At 46.8% G+C, this 22,913-nt stretch overlaps 1 protein-coding gene and 1 long non-coding RNA gene across 4 annotated transcripts in view; one reads left to right on the top strand and one right to left on the bottom strand.

Moving 5' to 3' along the window:
* LOC126511951 (uncharacterized) overlaps nt 1-3,503 on the bottom strand; it is an 80,721-nt gene extending 77,218 nt beyond the window's left edge. For both annotated transcript variants that reach the window (XR_007594833.1, XR_007594832.1), the window contains exon 1: nt 3,053-3,503. This is a non-coding gene — a long non-coding RNA (uncharacterized lncRNA). The remainder of the gene's footprint in view (nt 1-3,052) is intronic.
* A 576-nt stretch (nt 3,504-4,079) lies between these two features.
* On the top strand, nt 4,080-19,921 carry Tnfaip3 (TNF alpha induced protein 3). 2 transcript variants are annotated; one of them, XM_050159471.1, is made up of 11 exons: nt 4,080-4,225; nt 4,386-4,520; nt 4,624-5,170; nt 8,527-8,839; nt 12,410-12,600; nt 13,340-13,487; nt 13,624-13,794; nt 15,216-15,396; nt 15,592-16,469; nt 17,169-17,350; nt 17,866-19,921. In XM_050159471.1, the coding sequence occupies exons 4-11, from the start codon at nt 8,545-8,547 to the stop codon at nt 18,148-18,150; spliced, it is 2,331 nt and encodes a 776-aa protein (XP_050015428.1). In that variant the 5' UTR covers nt 4,080-4,225; nt 4,386-4,520; nt 4,624-5,170; nt 8,527-8,544; the 3' UTR covers nt 18,151-19,921. The 2 variants fall into 2 exon arrangements, with proteins under 2 accessions (XP_050015428.1, XP_050015427.1); XM_050159470.1 differs by lacking the exons at nt 4,080-4,225; nt 4,386-4,520; nt 4,624-5,170 and having other exon boundaries at nt 8,416-8,839.
* Nucleotides 19,922-22,913: the final 2,992 nt, after the last annotated feature.

The raw sequence follows: 22,913 nt of genomic DNA, 5'->3' as shown, positions 1-22,913 counted from the left end.
ATAGATCACCCGAGAAGAGGTGTCAATTCCAAGCTTCTGACAGAGCTGAGGATGTGACTAAAAGCCATTCACCTGGTTACCCTAGGAGACAGAATGCTAATGAATTCCCCCCTCAGTTTATGTTTTGATATATAACGCTGTCTGGAGAATAAATAAGAGGAATTCTTCTGCATGTGAACTCAGGACTTCATGAGGGACCACTGAGAATCTCCCTTCCTCCCGATAAAGCCATATGAGTGTCTTTATTCTCGTGCCTCCATGCTGATCAAGAGAGAGATAGTTTATGTTGAGATCTGGTCCAGAGAAAATAATTTCAGGTCCAGGCTAACACTGGTCCCCGACACGATAGAAGAGGGTGGCATTTTGGAAGGAAGCAGCTTTGCAGTGATGATGGAATCCGTAATGTCATAACCCCTTTCCCACAGAGAGGTGCTTTTGTCTTCTCAGAACTAGTCCTGTGGTGGCTCTGACTTGCAAACAGTATCCTTTCTTCCCTTTGTTTTCTTTATTTATTTTTGAGACAGAGCCTTCTATGTAGCCCTGACTGGCCTGGTACTTACTATAGGGCCTGGAGCAGCTTCAAACGCTTGTCTCAGAGCTGGGTGGCTGGGACTACAGGTGTGCAGGATTCAAAGCTGCCTTGTAATAACTAAACCACCAGACTTGTATCAGGCCCTTGGAATGTGTTTATTAGGGGATCTCTTTTCACTAGAGAACAATGCTGGGAAGACGGAAGGGGCAGTTGAGGGCACAGATGTCCCATTTTACTTGGATCCATGGGTCCCATGTTATGAAATTCCAAAGCCTCTCAGATGCTATCCCTGATTACTGACTGATTAAAATCCTTAACATGGGAGTAGGGAAGACGGCTCTGTCCCTTGTCTGAGGTGGGTGGCCCTGGTGTCCAGGACTGACCAGCTCAACTACCACCCAGACCCATAGTCGGGCCTAGGGTTGGCCCACTCTCAACATCTATGCCATCTAGGACCTGCTGGAGCTCATGATGGGTGGGGTCCTGTGGAATGATAGCTGCAGGATCTCTGTGACTCTCCGAGGCGGTGGGATATCCTAGAGGAGTTTCGTTGAGGGCCCAGTGAGGATTGGTGTGTGTACCAGAAACCGGAGGCCTTGAACCAGACCAGTGGCTCATTGCAATGAACATTTGCAAGTAAAGCTGACTGTGGGACACACTGAAGCTTCTAATGCCCAATGCCATCAGAAGAATGAAGAGGTGATGGAAAGGTGGCCAAGATGGAAGAGCGAAGAGGCTTTTTGTTGTTATTTTGTTTTTGTTTTTCTTTCTTTGTTTGTTTGTTTTTAATTTTTTAAAATTTTTATTGGGGGGCACTGTAGGGGGAGAGGAAGACATGGAGGTACTGGGAGGTAAGCGGAATGAAGAAAGGAAGAAAGGGAGGGAGGGAGGGAGGGAGGGAGGGAGGGAGGGAGGAAGGAAGGAAGGAAGGAAGGAAGGAAGGAAGGAAGGAAGGAAGGAAGAAAGAAAGGAAGGGGGAAGGACCTTAAGTGCACTTGGGCTGAGCCCACACACATTTGTCTTCCTTTAATGGAATTTCAACTGTTCCTCCTGTTTTGTTCAGTGTTTGTTGTTTCTGTTTGCTTGCTTGCTTGTTTGTTTGTTTGAGACAGGGTCTTGTGTGTAGATGCCCAAAAATGTGAGCCTATTTCCGTGTAGACCGGTCAGAGAATTGGAACTTACCTCTATTCCTTCAAGGTTATTGTGTTTCCACCTCAAACAACGGTCCCATTAGACTACAGAGTTCTTACTCTCAAGGTTATTGTCAGCAGGTGTGGCTAATATTCAGCCCTTGTATTTCAAGAATAGAGAAGTAGATCTGTTTCTACCTCAAACAAAAGTCTAAGGATTCTTTATGGAGACAACATTGGATTCCACCCTGGGAGTGGTTTGCTACAGATTGTTTTGTTCTAGGGGGTGTGAGCAGACTTGTTCTAGCAACAGAATGTTTAACTATGAATGAAGCCAGAGACTTCCAATTGGTACGCTCATTTCCTTGAGTCATGTTAATGCAGTTTTTTGTCTTACTCCTACCTTTTGGGGTCGGGGTATTTAAAGCAAATGGAAATTAAACACGGGTGAATTTCAGTACTCACTGGAATTCCCTCCCAAAACTATCCTATGTTTCTCCGGTTCATTACTTTTGTTCGCATCTTCATATCCTACCCTGGCTCTAAATCTACCCTGGCAAGAGATATTTTTGTCCAGGCTGGTCCCCAACACTTATGAAGCCCATGCAGGTCTTTAACTATGTTGCTAATGATGACCTTGATCTCCTGATCCTCCAACATCCATCCACCTTCCCCCAGTTCAGGAGTTATAGCGGGACCCTGACATCCCCACTATCTTAGAATCTTTATCTCTTTCATGGTGTGGTTCAAAGACACAGGGCTGTAGGCATACTCACACAGTTTACATCCTGGATACCAGCCGTCAGCCATAGCACAAATGCTAACATACAGTAGAAGTGGCACAGAACTCGGGGTTCTAAGAGCCTTCTTTCTGCACACCTAGAATTCCCCTCTCCAATAGAGACTTTTCTTCTACCACGGGTCCACTACTTGTTCATAAATATTCCTAGCTTTTGGCAGAGCCCGAGCATCTTGACAGCATCCGCAGCAGAAATCTTTATGGCTCCCCTTTGTTTCAATGCACTCTTCACTGGGTTTTAGATCTCCCATTTCCCCCCAAACGAGGCACTCCGGACACTCATCCTCCTATCCTTTCCTTCTGATTCCCCAGGAAGACACTTCTTACAGGTATTGTCCATATATTCAGAGAGGGAAAGCTAATTGTGCAGACAAAAGTGCCCTGAAAGATAGTCAAAGCTAGGAAGTATGCTCTCCCCCATCCCCAACTCGCTTTTCTGGGACAGGAAGTCTGGGGGAAGTTGGGGGAGGCTGGGAGGGCTGGTGGGGAGGGGGGAGGGTTGAGAGGCATTCCTAAGCTGCACAGTAGAGCTGTAGAAAAATGGAAAAGGCAGCAAACCCCCCTCCTGCATCCATCCCACCAATCACAAACCTTGGCAGGCAAGATGGTGAAGCGGTTCTATGGGGACAGTGGTAGTGACAGGTATGAACTTGGCCTTCCAGGTTTGTTAATCTTCCTTATTGAATCCCCAGCTCAGCTAAGGAGCCAGGATGGGCACAGGACACTGCTGGACTAGAGGAGGAGCCGCCTGAGATGACAGAAAGCCTGCTGGTTCTGTTTGCAGAGCAGGGCCTGGGAGGGTGGTCTGAGGATTAGTGTTCTATGACTGATGCTTTTCTTTTCTGTCTGGTGTCTTTTATCACCTCAGTATGCCTGGGAGGTTTCCTGAGGGTGGAGCTCACATCTACTGTGGCTAGGTTGCTGGTATTTATCAAAGGGATTCCTAGGCTTCAGATGATCACGTAGTTAATCCTCTCTTGTGGGCTTTGGAACAAGACAGACCTGGTTCCAAAGGCTGCCAGGCCACTGTGAGCATGAGGCTTAAGCTCTCTAAACTTCATTGAAATAATAATAATAATAATAATAATAATAATAATAATAATACATACCTGAGCCTATAATAAATACTTCAGAAATGCCATTTTAGATTACTACCACTGTTTAGGTGTGGACAGCTGCAAACATCTGTGACAAATACCAGGTTTTAAAGAAACTGGAGTGGGGTCGTTCATTAGCAGAGAAAGAATTGGAACAGTCTTGAGACAGTGGCCAGTACCCTCGCTCCAAGTCTTTCTTCACCCAACAAAAAGTGCCACTGTGCCCTGTCGCTTAGCCCAGTCACCGCTGGGAAGAAGAACACACCTTTCTGGTTCCAACGTGCAACACCTGGCCTGGCAGTCTGACAAACATACCGAGAGTCACAACCGCACGGAGGAGCATTTCTGTCTGGTTTGCGCTTTCTTTTCTAGGAATCCTGCCAAGGGGACCCAGAAGGGAAAACTCCAAGACAGAAAAACCATCTCGGCCTCTCGCGGCAGAACGCAAGCCCCTCTGTCCACGTGATGCAACGCTCTTTCCCTCCCAGAGAAAAAGGCAGACACGAGGATCCTGTGTTGGTTTCTTGGGGTGAACTAATCTCAAGCCAGCTAAACAACACCTAAGAAAACCTGGAGGCTCGTGGGGAAAGACGGCAAATAAACTCGGAGCAATTTCTAAACTAAAATGCTCCTTGGAGCTCCGAAATAAAGGAGAAATGGAGTGGAGGTGTGTGTGTGTGTGTGTGTGTGTGTGTGTGTGTATAGGGTGGATTTAATTTTCCCTGAAATTGACCTTCGAGCGAGTGTGTGTGTGTGTGTGTGTGTGTGTGTGTGTGTGTAGGGTGGATTTAATTCTCTCTGAAATTGACCTTGTTCCTGTAACTCAGAAGCTTCAGGACCCTGGGATCTGAAATTTCTGTGCATCGCACTCAGCCTGAAGCTTGGCCATGGGGAACCCTGCTGCTTTTCCTCGCAATCCCCTCCGGGATCCTGCCGAGGGCTCTCTCAGAAGTTCTCGTCATGTGAGCAGCCCTGACTTCAAAGCCGGCCTCAGGCCTGTGGTCCTGGGTGTCCGGGTGGTTTTTAGGGTTTTCTTTCTCTCTAATTTCCCTTCTTTTTTCACAGCTATTTTCTTCAGAAAAGAGGCTATAAAAAAAAAAGAACCTATTGCATTTCCAGTTCCCATCACCGCGATTTCCACATGGATGTGACGTGGAGGAGGCCAGCTTCCGAAATGCCCAGGTGACTCACGCGGGGACACCCCGGGGCGGGACCCAGGAGTTTCTTCGGGCGGGGCGGGGACAGCCTCGAGCGCCCTCTGCCGGCCGGCCGCGCGCCACGCGGGCGTCACGTGACTGGAAAGTCCCTCGGAAATCCCCTGTGGCTGGAGACACACATACAACTGAAAGGCAAAAAAAGGGAACTGCCCAGTCTGCTGCCTTCGCGCCGGAGGAGTGCCACGGGCTTTGAGGCCGCGGGGGCGGAGCGGCGAGTCAGGCCGCCGACAGACGTGCACACCCCCGGCCAGACAGCGAGCCCGACCGGGCGTCCATGGGGCTCCGCCTCGGCCCGACCCCCAGCGGGACCCGGATCGCGACCCTCAGCTGCTGCGGCGAGCGCAGTGATTGACCGCGGGCCACTCGGGCTCCGGGGCACCGTGCGACTCCAAGAGGTGAGCGGCGTTCGGGCTGCGGGGTGCACGGCCAGCAGGATGCGGGGTGCACGGCCAGCGGGGTGCATCGCCAGCCCGGTGTGGGTCTGCCTGGCTCCGGCTTTGCACGGCTCCTGGGACGAGGGTATGGTTGACCAGAGCTGAGGTCCCGGTGCCAGGTGTTAGTTGGGTGACAGCCCTGAGTTTCTCCTACCGACCTGTAAGCTGTTCCTTTCCGGTCCTGCAGGGTGACATAAGGTGCACTTGGCTGATGAATAGTCATCCCTCGGGTCCCTAGGTCGTGCGGTCGTGGGTGATTTGCTTCTTCTTTCTCTCTCTCTCTTTTTTTCTTTTTTCTCTTGGGACTCAAGTGCAGCATGCGTATAGGCACGTAGACCTTGCAAAATCGCGCTAGGAGTTTCATCCCATATTGTACATAACCAGCCCAACGGGGGATGGGTTTCTCAGAGGCCATCTAATCCGACTTGGAGGCTTCAGTCATGGAACCTTCCGGGGACAGCTTCCTCAGACTTAGTGATCTGGCGGGGAGGGGGGTGGATGTTGGGGGAATGAGATTGTCGTCCCTAGTTGCAGCAATGTAAGAAGAGTATGCATGCTCTCTGGCTTGCTTGTTGGGGGTCTCCACTTTAGAGGGCACGTTAAACTCCCTTCTGCAGGCCGACCCCACACTCAGACTGCGGTTGTCAGTCCGGCTAGTCCCACATCCTGCCACCTGGCCTCTCAGGAAAGCTGAGGTATTAAGGGCTCTTTTTGGAGCGCGCTTTGTTTTGAGTTCTCCTGGTCTCTGATCTTTCTTTGGAAAGCTAGTCTGGTCAAGTGTCTGGGGGCACCCTTTGGAGCTGAGCATTGTTAATTAGTCTTCTGTACACTGATGTCCCAGATTGTTCAGCAGCCAATCAGATCTCCATTCTCATTGTCTGAGATACTTTTTGGACCTTTGAAATTCTTTGCATGTTTTTTTTGTTTTTTGGAGGGGTACTTCCCAACAATTGCCTGAGGTGTATCTGTTGATAAATAATACATAAGTTTCCACATCGCAAACAAAAAAAAAAAATCTGCTCGGAGTGGAAAAATAAAACCCGGGGAAAGACTTTGATGAGTAAGTTCTGTAGAATCTTATTGATCCTGTGACAAAAATTGGGAAATTTGTCTGTCAAGCAGTGAGGTAACAAATATATTTTTAAAAGTTAAGGGTGGTGCTGTAATTTTTTTTTTTACCCATAAGACATTACAATAATGTCAGGAAAATTTATTCTCTAAATGTGGGGGAAGTCCAAGAACTGGAAACTTGAGCCGCGGTTTAGGTTTGTTTTAAAGAACGTTTTCAGGCCTTGCCAGGCAGTTTATGAATGGGATCGCAGGGGGCTAGCAAATCGTGCCATTTGCATGTCTTGCATATGGTTTAAGGCCCCCCCACCACCACCATTTTTAGATCTGTGCTAAAAGATCTCTAGTGTAAAACAGTCAGAAAAACAGAACGAGATGCAACTCACGGACGGAAAGTCTTTCTACCTCCTTGTCCGGTACTGAGGGCCGCTGTTGGATACTACAAGGAGATAGGAAACAGAAAGATTTGGCTTCTAGGCAGAGCTAAGACTGTGGCTCCTGGGCCCGAGATAGGCCTTGCCTTCATTGCCTTAGCTGCGAACCTAGTGCTGTGTGATATCAAGGCTGGAACTGAAGTCATAGTTTAGCTATAGCATCAAGCACAGGGATTGGCCTGGCATTGCTGGCTGCATGAATGGATGGAAAAATGGATGGACGGATGGATGGATGGAAGGATGGATGGATGGATGGATGATGGGTGGATGGATGGATGGGGGAGTGACATTGTGAAAGAGATCATTGCTGCATTGCCAAGGAGATGTATGCGTGGTATGCATCGTTTTGTCTCATTCCTGTAATGTTTTTGCTTAATTCCAGTTCCAGAGAATAACTGGCATCAGAGAGAGGAAAGGCTTCTATCTAGGCCTTAGATAGCATTTAGATTAAGAATTCCAATGCAAATCCCCAGTAGCAGCCTCTCCCTTTCAAGCAGGGCAAAAGAATTCAGATCACTTTATTAGGTTTAAGAGACCCTGGATCCACCCGGGGAGTGGCTTCTCTAATCCCTAAATTTCTTCTTCTTCTTCCTCAGTCATGACACCTTTTTACCTGGTGAGCTTGCCTTGGTCGAGAGCATGATGCCAGAGTGGAATTAAGCCTCACCATGAGGTTTCTTAGGTGTTCTACATTGTTGTCTTCTAGGAAATCAGATGTGTGGCCACATGCCCTATAAAGGGTCCATGGGGACAGTGAGGCAGAACTGGCTCAGCATCACTCCACCCTGGAGGATGTCCCTGTGCACCACTGCTCATCCTTGCACAGCTGGCTTGGGTGGCCGTGTGGCTACTCCTTTTTGTCCTGAGCAGTACTCTGGCCCAGATATTTTCCCGATTTGCTTCCAAATTTCATTTCCTCCGCCTTTGACTGTGCTTGATCTTCTAGCGTGAAGGAAGCGGAGGCGGTGTCTTTAAGCATTGGTACCTGGATCTCAGCAATAAGAGTTGGCTGTCAGTTTAGTTGCAATCACAGAGCTCCCTGGTGTCCGTTGTTGTTTTCCTGGGAGGTGGGGTGTACCTCATTGTTATTTTGCTCTTTTGTTGTGAAGTTCTGTGGCAGGATTCTGAGGTAGAGTTGACATTTGTTTGCTCTTAAGATTGCAAGGCATCTTGCCAGAAATAGACTGATTTTGTGGTTGGTTATAAAACAGTCTGGTGTTGACTCTTTATAAATATCATAAACTCTCTAAAACAAGTGTTTAATACTTTTCTTTGTGGGCAGTACCATAGAGGAAATACCAGGCAGCAGCTAGATGCCACCTGGGATTTCCATCAAACATTTGCTGCCTTCGCAGCATCAAGAAGGGGATGTTTGAGTGACCTGGATCTAGACTCCTCAAGAGCAAGCACTGAGTGGTGGTGGTCAGTCAAGACTGAGGACTCCTATAAGCCCTGAACTGACCTTCAGAGGTCCTGGGTGACATCGGAGGGATCTGAGGTTGGCTTTGCGGAGCAGGACCTGTCACTGACAGACAGACTTGGCTACCTGACAAACTTTACTGAAAGCATGGGTTATTCCCCTCCTCCTCAGTACCCACGCTCCGCCTTCCTTCTCTTGTTTAGACTAATCTTTAAAAGTGGTGTAGCCTACAACAGTCCAGTGTGAGTTAATCTGCAGGGCCAGCTAGTATCCTGGGAGCTGAGGTGACTAAGAGAGTAATGACAAGATCAAACACTGGGGTTTCTTGCCGACAGGTATATGGGAACAGTGTTAAAGGCAGGCTAACGGAATGGGCTTTTCCCTTTCCTCTTCAGGCCTTGACGAGGAGGACCATGGCTGAACAAATCCTTCCTCAGGCCTTGTATTTGAGCAATATGCGGAAAGCGGTGAAGATAAGAGAGAGAACCCCAGAAGACATCTTCAAGCCTACTAATGGGATCATTCATCATTTTAAAACCATGCACCGATACACGCTGGAGATGTTCAGAATGTGTCAGTTTTGCCCACAGTTCCGGGAGATCATCCACAAAGCACTTATTGACAGAAGCGTCCAGGCTTCCTTGGAAAACCAGAAGAGGCTCAACTGGTGTCGTGAAGTCAGGAAGCTGGTGGCTCTGAAAACCAATGGTAAGGCTTACCTTTTTCCTCCAACACCCTTCTACTAGCCTGGGGGTGGGGACACTGTTCCTGGGGATGCTTCCCCATTCATGAAGTTGTAATAGCATTAAACATTGAGCTATAGAAACTCAGTAGGGGACAGGTGACAGCCACGAATGTGTTTAATGAGTCTGCTGTTGTGCTGAGGCAGGTTTTCATTGTCTGACCCGAGCTGGCTTCAAGCTTGTGATCTTTCTGTTTCTGTCTTCCAAGTGATGGGATGATGGGATGGCAGGTGTGCAACATTCCATCCAGTTGGTGAAAAATTTATTTAAGGTGCTGTGTGTGTGTGTGTGTGTGTGTGTGTGTTAGGGTACAGAGGACACGAAGGCTTGTGAGAGAAATGCATTTCTAAACCCCAGGCCCCAGCTGGGGGATCCCAATGCTTACATTGGCCAAACCATCTATCACCTTCTCTGGCCCGCCCGAATGGGACGGCTTTAAACGGTTTTAGGTTTAATAGGAAAGCAGAATGCTGAGACCAGAGTCACGGTTGTCCGCCGCTGTCACTGGAAACATGCTTGTGATGGTGGTCTTGATCCTCCTGTGTTGGTGGCATTTTCCAGGCTCACTCACAAGTGGATGTTAAGGAGCCGAGACACCTTCGTTTCTGTTTCCCTCACCTAGGTTCTCTTGCCTAAGCTGATGAGATCAGGGCTTTTCTGCAGTGGAGTTCTTTACCTCTGCTAGCTGTTTTCTATCACCAACTCCACTGTCGTTTTTCTTTTTAAAATCACATCCTTTGAGTAAGAATGTATGCGTGGGCTGCAACATCCAATGATATTGTTTCCTACAGTTACAGAAATTCTGCCTTCAGGGTGTAGATATTTATTATAAGAACAGAGATTGTGTGAGACCAATTAAATACTTACAGTGTTGGTAAGAGCACAATCTCATTTTCTTGTATCAGTGACTACATTCTCTGGGTCAGAATAATACATCCAAGAGTAGAAAATCCTTGTTGGCAGTAATGTTGCTGGGAACGGTAACTTAATAACTTAATTGGTACATTAACTTAGGCTGTTCTTGACTTGAGTAACTTGGTGATGGGTTGATGTGGGCTTTTGTTTGTTTTGATTCTGGGACTCTTGTATATCACCTCTACATCTTCCCTATATTTATGAAGCTTAGACTCTTAAGAAACAGAGTCAAAAGAAAACTGGAGACAGTGATTATCTACATTGTTCTTGGCATTAAGTCAAGTGATGCCTCGTAGATAATTATGCTAACTTGTCATCAAGGGGCTTATAGACCTGACAGTTTGTGGTTTTTACCATGTCCCTTTTTGTTGCAAAAAGAGAGATGGAGTTGAGAGAATTAGAGATGGGGTAGAGAAAGAAAAGCCTTATCTTGCTTGCCACTCATGGAATTAGCAGACATTATATAGTATTTCCTTAACAGAGGAAATATCTGCTTTCCTGTGTGTGTGTGGGGGGGGGCACAGTAAATGTTAAACACTTCCTTTGCCATTTAAATTCTCAAGGATTCACGCTACAGCTAAAACTACAAAAGCAAAGGTGTTTTGGTAACATGTTGGGGGGAAAAAACGTAGATTTGGGTCCCCAGAATCCTAATTTTCCTGCTTTGAAGAAAAGCTCTTAAAATTATAAAAAGGGAAGAAAAGACCTTCTGGGGGGTGGGGTGGGAAGTGGCTTTCTGCCCTTTATTATTAGCATCTTTTCTTTCCTTTTAAAAATCCTTCCCCTTCAGGAGGGTTCCTTCAAAGGCTGGTCTGTTTGGGGAGGGGGTGGCTCGGGAGTCTGCATTTGAGGATATGAGACTGCGGTGAACGAGGAAGGGAGTAGGTGGTATAAAATTGAAACTCCGTGAAAATCCCGGCGTCTATTGGCTGCGGCGATTTCACTTGTATAGTGAGTAGCCGGGTTCCAGCTCAGCCTAACCACACCCACTTGGAAAGTCCAGGGTGCAGTTCGCAGTTTAAATGTCTACACACCAGAACAAAACGTACAACAACTGTTGCTCAATTGCTAGTCAAATATCTTCGCACTGGGGAATTCCACATGTTACTTAGGGAATTTTATGCTGGTGCATCTCAATAAAGAACTGAAAGTAAGCGCAAGAAGAAGAAAAAAAAGCCTTATCTTTGCTCTAGATTTTGCAAAGGGGAAATTTCAACAGAATGCAGTCCTTGCCACACCTCGGCCTGACACTGGGCTCCTATGGTCTTTTCTGCTCATTAGTTCAGGGAGTTGTTGGAAGTGGACGCACTGAAGGAATACTGACTGACCCTGGATGTGTATTTGACAGGTTGTGGTTTACAGTTTCGCTGGAATTAGAATTTGATGGAATTTCAAATAGCTTTATTGCTTTACTGACAGAATGATGTGGGGGGGAAAAGCCTATACTTTTAACTTTTTAAAAACTAAAAGTACTTAATACTTTCTAAAAGAAAATGAGGAATTGACTAGTTTTATATCACCCCTGCCCGCAAATGTTTGGGACATGAAAAAGAATGCATTCTGAGAATGAATGTAACTCACTAGTAGAGCCCTTGCCTAGCATTTGTGAGGCACCTGAGTTTAATGTCCAGAAGTGACAAAAAAATAAAAGAACAACCTGAAAGAATACAGTCTGCTGAATTGTGACTTTTATCCTGGAAAGGTCACAAATGGGTCTAAGAAAATTAAACTTGTGTCTTTCTCAAAATGATAACCTTGCAAACACTGAATTATTTTATATGCCAACATCTTTTTAACTTTTATTTTTTAATTCTTTATTTTATTAGTTAACTAACTGATGACTGATTGAGACAGGGTCTCCTGTGGTTTAAGGCAACCCTTAATTGCCCACAATTCACCCTGGAGCTAAAGATGACCTTGAACCTCTGACCCTCCCAACTCTGCTTCCCAAAAGCTAGAATTAAAAATCTTGTACAACCAAGCCCAGCTGCCTTTCAGTTCTATTAAAGGGTCTTTGCAATTGTTTACCTAAGGCATTGAAGGCTCGGGCAGGGCCTACAGCAGGCTACAGGTCATTTGGTGTTGTCAATCATACTCAGTAAGCTAGGAGAGGAAACTCCCAGGTCCCCAAAGCTAAAGTGGAATGACCAAGTCATTTACTACTTAGTCATAGCCAGACCGGCCCTATCTAATAGGCTGAGCCACAATGGCTTCCTGGTGTGTGTATTGCCCTGGGTGTGAAACCTTCCTTAGAACTAGAGAGCAGGAGTGCCAGGACCTTAGCCAGCAAACCAAAGACTAGGAAGAAGAAAAAGGACTAGAGTTCATAAACCAGTGTCCTCATCCCACAAAGTAGAGGAAAGCTCAGGAATGTTCCTAAAGGCATCCAAACCAATCAGGGGCAAAGCCATGCTACAGTGGAGGTTGTCTGGCTCCTCCTCCTAAAAGGAAGGGAAAAATAGTTTGTTCCTACCATCTGCCGTTGGTAGCAGCTGGCCCTTGATTAAGATCAACCATACAGTCTTCTCAGCAGTGGGCTTAATTTATCCTGAAAAACCTTTGCAGGGCATTCACTTTGGGTTGCTTATCTTTGCCACTCACGGCTCCCTTCTGTCCTCAGGTGATGGAAACTGCCTCATGCATGCAACTTGTCAGTACATGTGGGGTGTTCAGGATACGGATTTGGTCCTGAGGAAGGCCCTCTTCAGCACCCTTAAGGAGACAGACACCCGGAACTTTAAATTCCGCTGGCAGCTGGAGTCTCTGAAATCTCAAGAGTTTGTGGAAACGGGACTGTGCTATGACACTCGGGTATGTTTTGCACTTGTGCCACAGCCCCATGGTGGACAAAGGGTACTCTGGGCCAGTCCCTGCTCCCTGAGGAACATATGACTTACAAGTCATATGAGTTGAGCTAAGCACTGCATACTCAATGGAAAACACCAAGAACCTCTGTGGGATTAACCCCAGGCGTTAGCCACTCACTGCTCAGGCTTGTACAAGAGCAGCAGATCCCTCAGTGTGCCTGGCTTCCAACCTTGACTTTGCCTTATGTGCTCCCCTGACTTCCCAGCCAAACCAGGGAGAATATACCTCATAATCCTCATGGGGTTTTTGTTGTTGTTTTTGTTGTTGTTGCTGTTGTTTTCTGAGCTAGGGTATCGTGTTGCTCAGGGTAGCCTTGAACCAGCTATTCAGCAGAAAATGACCTTGCTGTGTAGCTGAAGATGACCTTCCTGCCTCCACCTCCACAGTGCTAGGATTGCAGGCATGCATCACCATGTGATTTTATGTGGTGCTAGATATCAAACCTAAGACTCTATGCGTGTTAGGCAAGCACTCTCCCAACTGAGCTATCCCTCTGCCTCAGGTAGCAAATTTTTCTGAAAGCAAGTGCTGTCTGTATCCCCCATCAGCTTTGAGTTTGCTCTGTAGTGGAAAAAAGTAAAGGAAGAAACCAAAACTGGGGAGGGGATGGACATTTGCATGACAGGGGACCAATGCAGAGGGACATCTGAGTGACCGTTCCTCCCATCCTCTCTCCTCTTAGAACTGGAATGACGAATGGGACAGCTTGGTCAAGATGGCATCGGCAGACACGGCTGCAGCCCGGAGTGGACTTCAGTATAATTCCCTGGAAGAAATCCACATATTTGTCCTCAGCAACATCCTCAGGAGACCCATCATTGTCATCGCAGGTGAGGTGCCTCAGAGTTCCGTGCTTCCCTGGATGCTTTTCAGCCGTGACGCTCTAACCCTGGAGAAACCCAGGCTCCCCCACGGCTTCATGAAAGTCACCCCGGGTCTTACTTTGTTTTCTCTTCCCGTTAACAGACAAAATGCTAAGAAGTTTGGAATCCGGTTCCAATTTTGCTCCTTTAAAAGTGGGTGGCATTTACCTGCCTCTCCACTGGCCTGCCCAGGAATGCTACAGATACCCCATTGTCCTAGGCTATGACAGCCAGCACTTTGTACCCCTGGTGACCCTGAAGGACAGTGGACCTGGTAAGAAAACATCAGTTCACATTCGTAATCCTGTTGGATCCTAGAGTCCCGGGCCTTGCTCTGTTGTTCCCAGCTGAAACTGTTTCAGTTAAGGCTGGTCTTTTGTCATTTGCTTAGTCGAGAAGGATGACCTAACTATCCCCTGTGTGAAGTGCGTGGAACCAATATTTCAGATTTCAGTGTCTTTCATATTCCTGAATGTTTACGTAGATTTTACCTTCTCAGCATCTAACCCCAGTCCAGTCAGATTTGTAGATCTGGGATTTTCAGATTGGAGTTGTACATGTTGGCACAACAGTGCAATTGCAATAAACATACTATTCTGCGGTCTTTTTGAGTATGACTTAGGAAGCACTTTCAGCATGGTAAATACATGTTGGGCAGTCATATGTGCATGCTTCCACCCCTGTTAATGGTACTACATGACAAATTAAGGTGCGCAGAGCCTCAGTATCGTGTCTGGCACAGAGCAAGTAGATGTTTGTTGGGTTAGCTATTATTATAATACCTTAATGTACCTAAGCGCTGTGCTAAGTGCTCCAGGCGGCTGTTGTTCATTTCATCCTCATAGCATCCCTGTGAGATGCTGGAGTGAGTTGTCTTATCGATGCGGCCATGGAAACTCAGAGAGGTTAAATGACATGCTTGGCTTGACATCAACAAAGTCAGTATTCTAACTCTGGTCACTCTGCCTGGCAGGCCTTGAATGTAACCAATTCAGATCTCCTGTCTCCTGTCTGTGGTTACAAAATTAGCTTAGGTGACCATCACCAGATGGATGGGCGGAGAAACTGTGATATGTATATACAATGGAATTGTACTCAACCATAAGGAAAAAAAAGAATTTTTGTCATTTGCAGAAAGAAATGGAGCAGCAGATAATGATATTAACAAACAATATAGACTCAGGAAAACAGCATGTTTTCTCTTACATGGAGTCTAGAATTATTTTTAAGGGTATAGGGCAAAAGACATGGAAGTAGAAGGCAGAGGGTTTCGAAAGAAGTGGAGCCAGCAGGAGGGGGAGGGGTGAGAGGACATGAAGTTCAGATATAGAGTACACTTATATACACGTGTACAAAAGCACAACAGAAAATACAGAATCTTTGTGTTGTAAACACAAACCAAAACACCTCGCAGCCTTCTGGCTACAATAAATACACAGAAATCACAAATGAAATCCCTGCTTAAGAAGTCCGCTAATGCTAGGCTCCTTGGTATTCTGTGAGCTCCCTGGAAACAAAGCATTTTATGTTCACGTTGACCACGTTTTGTTTTCCTGTCTGGCTGTTGAGTGTGACTGCATGAGGCTTTCTGTATTTTTAAAATCAAATCACTCTGTATATGACCTTACAGGCAGGATCACTTAGTAGAAGAGTATCTTTTTCACATGCTATTTTTTTCTTTTTTTTTTCCTTCAGAAATCCGAGCTGTTCCCCTCGTTAACAGAGAGCGGGGAAGATTTGAAGACTTAAAAGTTCACTTTCTGACAGTCCCTGAAAGTGAGATGAAGGAGAAGCTTTTAAAGGAATACTTGATGGTGATGGAAATCCCGGTGCAAGGCTGGGACCCCGGCACCACTCACCTCATCAATGCCGCAAAGTAAGCCGTCTTCTTTGCTTGGTCTGGTCGGCTTGTGAACGGGATAGGAAATGATCCGGGCCACACCGGGTCGTAAGCCTGCGTTTTGGTACTGGTTTTGTGCCACAGACTACGTTCTGGAAATGTGTTCTGGGAGCTAATGATGTCAAATCCTTGGGTTACTTGGAGTCACTTATTTCCCTGTTTGCTCTTTAGGTTGGATGAAGCTAACTTACCCAAAGAAATAAATCTGGTAGACGATTACTTTGAACTTGTTCAGCATGAACACAAGAAGTGGCAGGAAAACAATGAGCGGGGCAGGAGAGGGGTGCACGCGCAGAACCCTCTGGAGCCTTCCACGCCCCAGCTGTCACTCATGGATGTAAAATGTGAGACACCCAACTGTCCTTTCTTTATGTCCGTGAACACTCAGCCGTTATGCCATGAATGCTCAGAGAGGCGCCAAAAGAACCAGAGCAAGCTCCCAAAGCTCAACTCGAAGCTGGGCCCTGAAGGACTCCCAGGAGTGGGACTTGGCACCTCAGCCTGGAGCCCGGAGGAAACAGCTGGAGGACCTCATTCGGCCCCGCCCACCGCACCCAGCCTTTTTCTGTTCAGCGAGACCACAGCAATGAAGTGCAGGAGCCCCGGTTGCCCTTTTACATTGAATGTGCAACATAATGGACTCTGTGAGCGTTGCCACAATGCCCAGCAGCTCAATGCCAGCCACACTGCAGATCCTGGTAAGTGCCAAGCCTGCCTTCAGGATGTCACTCGGACGTTTAATGGCATCTGCAGTACCTGTTTCAAAAGGACTACAGCAGAGCCCTCCTCCAGTCTCACTTCCGGTGTCCCTCCCTCCTGTCACCAGCGGTCCAAGTCTGACCCCTCACAGCTCATCCAAAGTCTCTCCCCACACTCTTGCCATCGAACTGGAAATGACGTCCCTTCTGGCTGCCTTTCCCAGGCAGCGCGAACTCCGGGTGACAGGACGGGGACAAGCAAGTGCAGAAAAGCTGGCTGCATGTATTTTGGGACTCCAGAAAACAAGGGCTTCTGCACTCTGTGTTTCATCGAATACAGAGAAAATAAACGTGAGTGAAATCCTAGATTGCTTACTGAAGTAGTTACTGCCTCGAGAGGGGTCTTTGAAGGCAAGAAAGTAGCCTATCCCAGCAGTCAGAGCGATTACATCCCTGCGGCGGCTTTCCATTGGCTTGCGCAGGGACTGCCTCTTGCTCTGCTGGTGTATCTGGGAGCACTGGGCGCTATCTCATTATGTCAGCTCCAGTTACCACGTACCCTGTATCAAAAGCATCCTATCGATATAATTCAAACTAGCCCAGGATGAACCCACTACGTAGCCCAGGCTGGCCTCAGAATCCTGGCAATCACTTTGCTTCTGTCCCCCGAGTGCTAGGATAAAGCCATTAAGTGTCTGCTAGCCATGGATAGTTCAGACTTCAGCATCGTCGATGGGATAGTCTGAAGAGGGCTGACAAGAGACAGGAAGTATTTACAGACACCAGGAAAACATCTGTGGGTTAGGGATCTCTAATTCAAAGGGCACATGGGCAGTTAATGCCTGCAGTGACCCGTGTTCAGAGCGAGAGACCAGTTAAGGCAAAGTTGTCCACTAACATTATTTTTGCTGAGTTTCTAAAAGTTTGGCCTCAAGTACGTGTTGGAGGCTGTCCTCGTCTATGCTGGGAGCCTGTTTCTTGTCTAATGTCAGTGTCTGTGCATGCACAGTAACCCAGATGTGATACTGACTAGCATCCACTCTTTTGTAGAGTTTGTCACCGCTTCTGGGAAAGCCAGTTCCACAGCCCCCAGGTTCCAGAACAACGTCCCGTGCCTGGGCAGGGAGTGCGGCACCCTCGGGAGCACTATGTTCGAAGGGTATTGTCAGAAGTGCTTCATTGAAGCTCAGAACCAGAGGTTTCACGAAGCCAAAAGGACGGAAGAGCAACTGGTGAGACATTTGGTGGAACTCTGGTGTCAGGTCCCCCATCTGCGACAGATAGGCTGTCTGTCCCCTTATGACAAAGGGTCCCTTTAAAAGTTCTACTGGAAGGGAGCCTGGAAAAACCAGCCCTATTTTGTTGGCTCATTAGCTGGCCAAGCACACTTAGAATTGATTCTGAAAAGCTAGTACATTCAGCCCGAGAGGGAAACCTCTGGGCGCATATGGGAAGCCAGGAGGTGATTGATCAGAGACCTCTTAGATTTGAAGGAGAAGCAGACTTCTCAAATAATCCTTTGTCCTGAACACCCCGAATGTTCCATTTATTGCCATATGGGGGGGGGACCTTCCCCAGACTGGATTAGCTTCTGCTGGAATTAGTGCGCAGCTAGGGATTCTCAATTACACATTCATGCTTCTCTGGCTCAGGCAGGTCAAGCCCTCTGTAGAATCCATCCTGTTAGTTGAAATCCCCCTCTGGTCTCCTGAGAAGTGTTACATGAGTCTCTGTTCTGTCCTCTCAGAGATCCAGCCAGCGCAGAGACATGCCTCGAACCACGCAGGGAGCCTCGAGACCTAAGTGTGCCCGAGCCTCCTGCAAGAACATCCTGGCCTGTCGCAGCGAGGAACTATGCATGGAGTGCCAGCTCCTGAGCCAGCGAGTGGGCACTGTTGCCCACCGGGGTGACCCCACTCCTGAAGAGCCCCCTAAACAGCGCTGCCGGGCCCCTGCCTGCGATCACTTCGGCAACGCCAAGTGCAACGGTTACTGCAACGAGTGCTTCCAGTTCAAGCAGATGTACGGCTAAGTGCAAGCAGGTGGAGCGGCCCAGCAAGAAGAGGCCTCTAACTGCCAGCGAGAGTGGTGCTGTCCTCCAGACCCCTGAGTGCCATAGAAGGGTGAGCCCTGGGACAGTGGCTTCAAGTGTCTGAGCAGAGGAGGCAAGATAAGCTCTTCATCATGGCCGTGACATTCAGGTTTGGTAACCAAGACTATGTCCAGGTGGGCTGGCTGAGAGTAGACCTCGTGACCTGTGACCGGCAGTGCATGATGTCAGGTTCAACGCAAAACTGTTGCTGCTCATCTGCCAGGAGTCTGGGAGATCTTTAGATGTGGAATACAGGCCAGGACTGGCAGCAGTTCCTGGGCCCACCTGCCACAGGAAACAGGAAGAAAGGCGGCACAGGTGGGTTGGAGCCTGGAACCGTCTTCCTGTCCCCGCCCCCTCGGAAGCTTTTCTCAGAGAGCCAAAGCTGAATCCTCAGAGCTCCAAAGCCTTCTGCAAGAAGCTCGAGGAAGCTCAGGGAAAATGGATGCCAGTAGAACACTTCTGTAGTCGGTGGGCTTCCGTACCTGCCTTCTTGGTTCCCAAGCAGGAGGGCAAGCCGCGCATGGACTGTGACCCTGAGGCTGCTGAAATGGAACACGTTCATGTGGAGACCAAACAAGCTGCTCTTGACTGTACGCATGCACCTTTCAGACAGCAGAACATGCCGCCATGGTCACCATTGTCTTCGGTTCCAGAGAGGTTAGTTTGGACTGAAGTGTGTATCTGAGTGTGTACATATGTAATATACCCTTATATTATATATGAGGGAGGCTTTATTTTAAAATAAAATGGTGCCCTATAGGAAACAGGAAGACTGAAGAATAATAACCTATTTTCTGGTTGTTGTCAGCTTGCTCCTGTGTGTACAGCTTGTTACGTGAATTCAACAAGCTGCTCCCGTAAAGGGAGCCCTCATTCTACTTTATTTATTATGAACTTCAAAGTTATTTAAATGAAGATTTGCTTCTGCAGTATTCTCTTGGAATAACATACTTGCTTTCCGCCCTGTTCTGGGAACCTGGCAAATTCCTGACCTTGGGATGTCGTGGGGGGTGGTCTGCTCTCTCTACTTATTGCCTCCCTAGGAAAGAAGGGATTGCTTTATGAATAAGGGCTGTAGAACCTGATGCTTCTTAGGACTCCCCAGCTGCACAGGAAGAAATTGCCATCTGTCTTCTGTAGTTGCTTCTAAGTATCCTACCTCTTTGAAGAGAAGATGGGGATGGACCGGTGGTGAGAGTGGGGAGGGACACAAATCTCGTGGCCTTGAACCCGAGCCTTGGGACTGCAAAGCCCATAGCCCTGAGGATGAGGAGGTTTCTGCCCTTGGCTTGCAGCTTTTCTGTGTGCTTTGCACTTGCCTTAGGAGGGAGATGCCTTTCTCCAGAGGGAAGGACTGACATTCTGGGGTCTAACCCAGACCCTGAAGATGCTTGTGATGTCTAACTCTACATAGCCTTTGCTCCCCATATCTGACTAGTGTCTTTCCCTGACTTACGTCAAATACAATGCAGCATTTTCATGTAGTTCTTTTAAAGCTAATAGTCTATTATTTCGTGTCTATTGATATTTTCATTGTTAATGTGAAACCGTGAAATTATTTATACTTATTATAGAAAGTATGTGAAATTTGCACATTTAGTTGTCTTCATAGAGTCAAAGCTAGATTTTTTGGATTTCTTCAGATTGTCTTAAAGAACTGTAACTTCACAAAAATCAAATATTAAAAAATAAATTATTTAAGAACAAATTCTGATGTTTTCTATTGATGAGTGTTGGGAGAAGATGGGCTCAAATGTGAAGACTCTGAAGTCTAATGGGTTATGGGTGTACCTTTTACCCATGGGAAGAGAGATAACTTCTGAAAAATAACCAGGGGGTCGGAGAGAGGGCTCAATCCGTAAGTGCCTGCTGCACAAACATGAGAAGCTGAGTTTGATCCCCATCACCTTTGTATAAGCCGGGTGTGGTAGCATATGCAATTGCACATGTTTGCACATGCATGAAACAACCAGTAGGTGAGGAATAAGGGACTCAAGCATGGGCCTTGGGCTTAGTGATGCCACAGAAGCCAGATAGATGTGTGAAAGCTTCTCTCCCCACACCAGTGTTTCCCAGCCTTCCTAATGCTGCGACCCTTTAATACAGTTCCTCATGTTGTGGTGACCACCAACCATAAGACTACCTGTTTCTACTTAATAACTATAATTTTGCTACTATTATGAATTGTTTGTTCTTTTTTTTTTTTTTTTTTTTTCGAGACAGGGTTTCTCTGTAGCTTTGGAGCCTGTCCTAGAACTAGCTTTTATATTCCAGGCAGGCCTCAGACTCACAGAGATCCACCTGCCTCTGCCTCCCGAGTGCTGGGATTAAAGGCATGTGCCACCACCGCCCAGCTACTATTATGAATCGTAATATAAATATCTGATATGCAGCCCCCAAAGATATCTCAACCCACAGGTTGAGAATCGCTGTGGTCCAGGTCTCTGGAAACTCCTACAGAAGCACTCATGAAGTAGAGAAACGAAACAATAAAGAGAGAGGGACTGGGAAAGGAAGAAGAAATCAGCGAGAGGAACACTGGCATGAGAGTAACTGTGCCAGGCAGGGCAGGAGAGGTAGCCTGGCTATGTTAACCACCAGAGCTGGAAACGCTATCAGCTCACCCAGAGGGAAAACAAGCCAGTCTCAAACCCCAGGTGGATTTTACCTGGTTCTTATGACTGACCAGCAGAAATAAGACTCCCCTCCTTAGATCTGATTAATTTTCTTCGGCAATGGTAGATTCCATGGAGGCATATTTGTTCTTTTATTATAAAGAATATTGCAATAGGATGCAAAAGGGTATTATAAAGGATGAATACAGATGGTAGCAACATATCATTCAGTATCCTGGAGGCTGAGAAGCCTCCAGGCCTTCTCCAAGCTGACCACCTTCCAGGCACCGCCATGTGTCTAACCATATGGAAGCACTTTGAACCCTGACGTTCAGGGTTTTATGGATGCTTCACTGCATATGCACGATGCGAGCAAAGACAACTGTGCAGGCCCATGGTGGAACAGAAGGAATATAATATTAACAGACTAATATTAACCTAATATTAACAGATTGTATGGAAAGGCCCAGAAGGGCCTGCCTATTGCTAATAGTCTTTGCTTCTGGACAGCATAGAGCTGTTTCCTTGCAGACATGGAGCAAGACACCTTCTAAGTTACAAATGTGATGCTTAACACTGATTGTCAACTTGACAGGAAGGATCTAGAGTCACCGAGGATACATACCTCTCATCGTGTCTGGGAGGGAGTTTCTAGATTGGGTTAACCGAAATGGCAAAATGCCCTCTAAAGGTGGCTTCCAGGGGCTGAGGTCCTGAACGCAAAAAAAAAAAAAAAAAAAAAAAAAAAAAAAAAAAAAAGAAAGAAAGAAAGAAAGAAAGAAAGAAAGAAAGAAAGAAAGGGAGAAGCTAAGTACCAGCATCTTTTTCTGTTTCCTGACTGCAGATGGAGTGTGACCAGCTGCCTCTTGCTCCTGCCATGATAGACTGTATCCCCCAGGCTGTAAACCAAAATAACCCCTTTAGTCCTTAAGTCCCTTCTTGTGGGTCATTTGGTGGCAGTACTAAGAAAAGAAACTGATAGCAAACAAAAGAGGTCAGATAATCTCTTTGTGACCAGCTCTGAGACGGAAGGTTGGGGTAAGAGGCTAGGAGATTTTGAGCTGCCTTGAAGACAAGGTTTTATATCTTTCGCCTAGTTTGGTGAGTTATAAGGCAAGAACCATGAAGTGTGGCCCCTACTCCTACCCCCACTGCAAATGCATCATCTCTGGGAAACTGAGTCAGGACCCCACACAGCTCCTGAAGTCTTTATTGAGTTCCTTGGGTAATTCAGCCAGATTTTAGATCCATGGGTTTTTTTTTTTTTTAATTATCCTAAAAACACTTTCAGCTTGTGAAAAATCATTTAAAAATGCAATGAACTCCCTTTAGCAACATTTTATTAAATTTGTTTCTTCTGCTTCAAAATTATTGGCTGGGCTACTTGAAGGAAAATCTCAATTATTGTGATCTCACACCCACAAATATTTCAGTGTGTATTATAAAGTCATAAGAACGTGCTTCTAGCCAGGCGATGGTGACACATCCTTTAATTCCAGCACTTGGGAGGCAGAGGCAGATGGATCTCTGTGAGTTCGAGGCCAGCCTGGTCTACAAGAGCTAATTCCAGGACAGGCACCAAAGCTACATGGAGAAACCCTGATATGGGATTTCCCTCTGTATGATGTGATTACCATTGATAAATAAAGGAACTGCTTTGAGCCTATAGCAGAGTTACAGGGGAACAGAGCTAGGCAGGGAAAAGTAAGCTGAATGCTGGGAGAAAGGAGGTGGAGTCAGAGAGAAGCCATGTAGTTTTGCCGGAGAAAGATGCTGGCACTTTAGGTGGTAAGCCACAGCCATGTGGCAATACACAGATTAATAGAAATGGGTTAAATTAATATGTAAGAGTTAGCCAGCAAGAAACTAGAGCTAATGGGCCAAGCAGTGATTTCGGGGTTAAGCAGCTGGGAATGAACAAGCAGCCTCCTGCTACAAAAACACTGTCTCAAAAAAAAAAAAAAAAAAACGAAAACCAAGAATGTTCTCCTATATAACCACCTTTGTATCCCTAGCTTAATCACTTTGCATTTCCTTGTGGTCCAGTCCGTAGTAGCTCAGGACATGGTGGTTTAATGAGAGATG

Source organism: Alexandromys fortis, unplaced genomic scaffold (assembly GCF_014885135.2).
Source record: "Alexandromys fortis isolate MF-2015 unplaced genomic scaffold, M_Fortis_MF-2015_v1.1 scaffold_107, whole genome shotgun sequence".
Classification (NCBI taxonomy): Eukaryota; Metazoa; Chordata; class Mammalia; order Rodentia; family Cricetidae; genus Alexandromys; species Alexandromys fortis.
The sequence above is the reverse complement of the archived record's forward strand: the minus strand, read 5'-3'. Positions and strand labels throughout refer to the sequence as shown.

Excerpts from the sequence above, each read along its gene's own strand:
- Tnfaip3 (XM_050159470.1), top strand. The coding sequence starts at position 8,431 with ATGACAAGATCAAACACTGGGGTTTCTTGCCGACAGGTATATGGGAAC. Across the intron at positions 13,795-15,215 it reads CCTGAAGGACAGTGGACCTG|AAATCCGAGCTGTTCCCCTC; the intron begins GTAAGAAAACAT and ends TTTTTCCTTCAG. Across the intron at positions 15,397-15,591 it reads CACCTCATCAATGCCGCAAA|GTTGGATGAAGCTAACTTAC; the intron begins GTAAGCCGTCTT and ends TTTGCTCTTTAG.